Source organism: Diabrotica undecimpunctata, chromosome 7, assembly GCF_040954645.1.
Source record: "Diabrotica undecimpunctata isolate CICGRU chromosome 7, icDiaUnde3, whole genome shotgun sequence".
NCBI lineage: Eukaryota > Metazoa > Arthropoda > Insecta > Coleoptera > Chrysomelidae > Diabrotica > Diabrotica undecimpunctata.
In genome coordinates this window covers 17,547,684-17,554,154 of record NC_092809.1, presented here as the reverse complement: position 1 = coordinate 17,554,154, position 6,471 = coordinate 17,547,684, and the positions used below count along the sequence as shown (strand labels likewise).

Genomic DNA, 6,471 nt, shown 5'->3' with positions numbered 1-6,471 from the left:
TCTTTATAAAATAGATCTTGCTACTGAGAATAATGACATCATCGGATACGCCGGCTATTAAAAATGTCTCACGCGATCACGATATATAGCCGGAAACACGTGCACTTTGGAATTCTAGTTAATGCGAGATAAAATATATTCGCATGGAGGCAGGAAGTTAATAATTAAGCCCGGCATGTGATGCATAAATGAATAGTCTTACGAAATATTGCGCAACATAGTTTTAGCGTGGGAGAGGCAGTTAGATAAAGAGCAGATGCACTACATATCGTCAGTTCAATTCTGATCATCCTTCAGACAAGTTGTGTGTTTTGTGCAGCGTCAGCAATTATACAAAGTACCGTTCGGAGAAGTTCTGTGTTTGTGAAGTGCCGGCAATTATATATACAAAAGTAAGTTTTATAATACTTAACCTTTTTTATATCATTTAGAATTCATCATTATCTTTACTAATTTCCAATTCTTAATAATTTTTCTGATTTAAACATTTTATTCAAATTACTTGGTTATATTCTCCGTTCTAAAAAAAAATGTTTGTAAATAGTGCGGTATTTGTAATTTTTTGTTTCTATGAAAGTTTTGTTAGTTAAAACTATTTCATTGTTAAATTAAAAAATATACATATTATAATAGATAGAATTTTTGTAAAATAATATTGCTACTCAAAGATATTTCACTGTTAAATTAAGAAATTGCTAGTCAAAGATATGTTACTGTTAAATTAAGAAAATATATATTGTTGCAGATGGACCTAAAAAAGATTAATGCATCCTCTCTGCTTACAGAGAAGACAATCAAGCCAATTAGAAAGCTAAACAGCCTACCCGTAGGAGTACCCCAGAAGATAATTGCGGCAAGAGAAGTCGATACGAAATTTGGGAAATCCATCCTTATTGAATTAGAAAAGGAGGTGACGTTCTTGCCGCAAAGGGTGGTTGAACTCTACAGGCCGCATTTGGAACATTTCAGCGAGGGAAAGTACAGCTTGGTGTTCCGAGGAAACGTTGCCACTGGAAAGGTGCAGCCAGCCGCCTCGTTTGAAATAATAGAAAATTAGAGGATAAAAAAAAAATATTGGTGAGTTTTTCATTTATTGATTTATTGCTTTTTACTTAATCATGAGTAACATTGGTGATCTTAGTAGTGACATTGTACAACATTTAATTCAAGCGCGTGATGTTTTGTTTCGAAATTATACACCGCGAGAAGCGAATATTTGGTTAAATCACATTAAAAGGCATTTGACTTTGTTTACTAAAGCGATTCGGTGTGGGGACTTGGAATTAGCTAAATTACGGCAACTACAGACAAACGCGGGGCATTTAAAGACAATTAAATCGGAAATTCAAAATTTCGGTCTTCGCGTGGGTGGTGGAATTACTAAACATCGTCGGGTTAAATGGGAAGATGTAAATTCCGCATTCAAGAGTAGAATCAGAACAGGTATAATTATTAATCTAGGACACAAAGATTTAATGCAATTTTTCGGGGATTGTTTTAAGTTATTTAGAATTCGAATTAAAAACATTTTAAAAAAATTAAATATGATAAAATGTAATATGACATTATGTGGAGAATTTATTAGAAAATCAAATCAAGGAGGTGCTATTAACCAATTTAAATATTTTAATACCAAAAACGAAGCCATAGACGCAGGAACGGACTTGGTTTTATGGTTTCACACAAACATAGTCGATAAATTAATGTCTAAGCTATCGGAATTTGAAGAAACGGGATCAGGGTGGGCTTTGAAAAAAATAGTTTCTTTAGAAGTCAATATAAATAAATATGAAGTGGGAAATGGAGCTTCGTCGTTCATTAGACTACCAGAACAAATCCAAAAGAAGCACGCATGTATTAATATCAAAAACGATGATGAAGCATGCTTTTTTTGGAGCATAGTTTCAGCGATTTATCCAGCTAAATGCAGTTCAGATCGTACATCTTCATATCCACATTATGCGACTGTCTTAAATATCGATGGGCTAGAGACACCTATGACTATAAAGGGTATTTCAAAATTTGAAAAGTTAAATAATATTTCTGTAAACGTGTACGGGTTAGAAATGAATGTTGCTAAAGAGAGAACATTTTACGTAACAACGCCGGTAAGGCTATGCAAAACCAAATTAACTAAACATGTAAATTTATTGATTGTACAAGATAAATATTTTCCAAAATTGAATGACTACGAAGCACCTATGGCTCACGATGAATCTGTAGAAATTAAGTATCATTATTGCATGATTAAAGATATGTCTCGACTTATGTCCAGGCAGTTAAGTAAGAACCGTAATAAAAAATTTTTATGTGATAGGTGTTTGAATTATTTTAGTAGTTTTGACAGATTAAATGATCATGCAAAATACTGTGAGAAAATTAATGAATGTAAAGTTTCTTTTCCATCATATCAGAATGTTGAATTTAAAAATCATATTTATAAACAAACAACTCCTTTTGTAGTCTATGCCGATTTTGAGTCAATGTTGAACAAAGTTAAAAACAGTCCATTAAAATGCAAAACAATTAAGTATCAGCAGCATAAAGCCTTTAGTGCAGGTTATTACGTAAAATGCTCTTACGATGAATCTCTGTCGTTTTACCGAAGTTACGCAGGTGAAGATTGCATGGAGTGGTTTGCCAAGGAAATGACGTTGTTGGCGGCATTTGTGCAAGGAAAAATTAAAGATATTGTACCTATGAATGTCACACCCAGTTTGAATGCATCTAATTGTCACATTTGCGAAAAAACGTTTTCAGATAAGGATGTAATTGTTCGTGATCATGACCATTTTACCGGAGATTTTCGAGGACTCGCACACCAAGTTTGTAACTTAAATTTCAAAAAACTTTTCGTTGTCCCAATTTTTTTTCATAATCTTAGCGGTTACGATTCGCATATGATGATTAGAGATCTTGCGAAAAATGGTAGTATCAGCTTACTACCAATAAATAAGGAAAAGTATATTTCATTTACAATATACGATTCTGAGGTCAGTATTAAGTTGAGGTTCGTTGATTCACTGAGATTTTTAAATTCATCATTGGACAAGTTGGCTGCCACATTGCAACCTGAGGATTTAAGATATTTAGCTAGCGAATTTCCAAATACCACTCCCGAACAAATGGAATTATTGAAACGAAAAGGCATATTCCCATACGAATATATTGAGTCTTTCAATAAATTGAATGAAACGCAACTACCATCAATTGATAAATTTTACAGCTCATTATCGGGTGAACACATCTCCAAAAATATGTATCATCATGCTCAGAATGTTTGGCAGTCATTCGGTATTAAAAATATTTTGGAATATAGTATGTTGTACATGAAAACTGATATTATGTTACTGACTTGCATTTTTGAAAATTTTCGACAAAAATGTCGAAGTACATACAGTCTTGATCCTGCATGGTACTATACCATGCCTGGATTTTCTTGGGATGCAATGCTTAAATATACTGGATGTAAACTTGAACTGCTGAATGATATCGATAAAATCATGTTTATTGAGAAAGCTATCCGAGGTGGTATAAGTCAAGTAAGTAATCGGTATTCTGAGGCAAATAACAAATACATGCATAATTATGATCCATCAAAGCCTAGTAAATATGTGCTATATTTAGATGTCAACAATTTGTATGGTTGGGCAATGTCTCAATTCTTACCATATGGGGGTTTCGAGTGGGTCGATACCAATATTGATGTCTTGTCTATTCCTGACGATGGAGATACAGGATACATACTACAAGTGGATTTGGAATACCCAGAACACTTGCATGACTTACATCGAGATTTACCGTTTTGTTGCGAACATCGTGTGCCACCAAGAAGTAAGCTTCCAAAACTTATGACCACCTTGTACCATAAAAAAGAGTACACTTTGCATTATCGCAATCTAAAACAAGCTCTGAATGCAGGACTCAAACTAACAAAAATCCATAAAGTGTTGAAATTCAAACAGAGCGCTTGGCTTAAGCCATATATCGATCTTAATACAAAATTGCGAACTGCAGCAACTACAGCATTTGAAAAAGACTTGTACAAGTTAGCCAACAACGCCATATTTGGTAAAACGATGGAAAACATTAGGAAACATCGCATTGTAAAACTTGTATCAAAATGGGATGGAAGATATGGAGCGAAAAATTTGATTGCTAGTCCAAGATTTCATAATAGAACTGTGTTTAATGAAAATTTAATGGCAATCGAACTTAACAAAACAGAGCTCATTTTCAACAAACCATTGTACATCGGCATGTCAATTTTAGATATATCCAAAGTGTGTATGTACGATTTTCATTATAACTTTATGCTGCCATATATGGGAGTTGAAAATTGTAAGCTAATGTATGGGGACACTGATAGTTTTATCTATGAATTAAAATGTGATGACGTTTACAGAGATGTTATTAAAGCAAATTTATCCAAATTCGATACATCAGACTATTCTGAGAATAATATTTATGGAATACCTCAAGTCAACAAAAAAGTTCTCGGAATGATGAAAGATGAGGCAAACGGTCGCATTATGACTCATTTTGTCGGACTTAGATCTAAAATGTATTCGTTTAAGATTAGTACGACGGATGAGGATCGAAATGCATTGTGGGATAAATACAAGAATAATATGGATGATGCAAATATTGAAAGACTTGCAAATAATTTAGGCGTCACAAAAAAATCTAAGGGTGTAAAATATTCAACGGTAAAAAATGACATTACTTTCGATGATTATGTTAAGTGTTTAAACGAATTTACAACTAAAAGTGTTTCCCAATCAACGTTTCGTTCCTACGCCCATGATCTTTTTACAATAACACAAGAAAAAATTGCATTAAGTCCGTATGACGATAAACGTTACTTGCAACAAAATTCTCATGACACTTTACCTTGGGGTCATTATGAAACCACAATGATTGAGTAAAAACAAAAATTAATAAATGAAAACATAACCAATTTTTTTATAGCTTTATCAATCTCCACACGAAAATGGATTGGCTATTTGTTAAATGAATATGTAGAATGATAATTGTAATTTAGTGAAAATCAACATTTGTAATTATTATAAGTAGAAAATAAAAACTCTAAAAAATATACATTGTTTTCCTGTAATTTTAAGTCTCAGCTTATCTTTTCCAGCGTTGTGAGACATTCAACGTGAAAATAAAAAAGACATGTTTGCATAAATAGCATTTATTTTGATTATTACATAAAATCATTTACAACTTTAATTTTATAATAATATAAATATTCTCTTAAAGCATTACTTAACAAAGTGTCTGTGGAAATTTCGCAAAACGCAGTTAAAGCTTCAAGTGGTCCATATAAACTGCTTCTGCTGCAAAAGTTTGATTGTATCAAATCGATAACATTTCTATAATAAGCATGAAAGTGTAAATTATCCAATAACGATACACGATGACACACCAGACTGCTGTTTACTTCTAGGATTTGGTTGACATCCCTTTCATCTAGATAGTATTCCAGACCATGCTTTTCAATAACAAGGAACTTGGTTGAATCATACACTATTTGTTTAATTTTACAATAGTCTCCACACTGAAACTCGATAGGATTGTAATCATCTTGAGAGGTGCTGTTAAAGAAATCGCAAATCTTCTGCTTAAAAATTCCGATTATATCATCCCACTCGAACGTGTTTAAACTAATTCTTGCATTCTTGTTGTGCTGACACAAAATAATGGCTGATGAGAAATGACGAGCTGGAGAAAGGCCAACTTTGATTATACACTTGTCAAGCGGAAAGGATGCTTCTAGTAAATAATATGGTTCATTTTTGGCTGCTTCTTCGAATGTCGCCAAAACTCCATCTAATTCAGCTTCATAATCGATATCATCTGATGGTGAAGCAGCAGCTACCACCATATCGTCTGATGAACTATAACCACTATCTTGAGAACTCATATTGATGAACTGGCAGGAACAACTGGGCATGAGCTTGCAGCATTTATGAAATTTATACTTTTTGTCACCCCCCACTCATTTAGTGTATATCGACGCGGTGTATGTAAAAGTAGATCCCAAATGATATCTTTAACGTTAATCCAACTATTATGGCTACTATCGAATCCCAACCATTGAACATACATCTTATTTCCACGTCTGCGCAGTACTTTCTCTACTAAATATATGTCTTTATTTTTTGTTTTCTGTAATTCTTCTTCGTAGAATGCTCCTTTGATAGGCGCTCCAGTCATATCTTCAATCAAGTATGTTGTGGGATTCGTTATTTTAATTTCAGTAATTTTAAACAGTTCTGTTGTCCAATTCGGTTTATATCCCTTATCGAAAATGTGTTTATTTTTACTAATGCGAACCACGTCACCAACTTTCAATTTTCTTGGACCGGCAATTTTCAAGTGAGTATAATATTTTCGTAAAATTTCATTTTCGTTAGATTTATTAACATCAATAGGTCTAAGTCGAATTTTGCTGTGTTTCGTGTT

At 33.2% G+C, this 6,471-nt stretch overlaps 1 protein-coding gene across 1 annotated transcript; it reads left to right on the top strand.

The window, feature by feature from the left end:
- The first annotated feature begins 291 nt into the window (after window positions 1-291).
- Window positions 292-5,668, top strand: LOC140446290 (uncharacterized). Its single transcript, XM_072538828.1, has 3 exons — window positions 292-392; window positions 746-2,715; window positions 5,556-5,668. The coding sequence occupies exons 2-3, from the start codon at window positions 1,119-1,121 to the stop codon at window positions 5,666-5,668; spliced, it is 1,710 nt and encodes a 569-aa protein (XP_072394929.1). The 5' UTR covers window positions 292-392; window positions 746-1,118.
- Window positions 5,669-6,471: the final 803 nt, after the last annotated feature.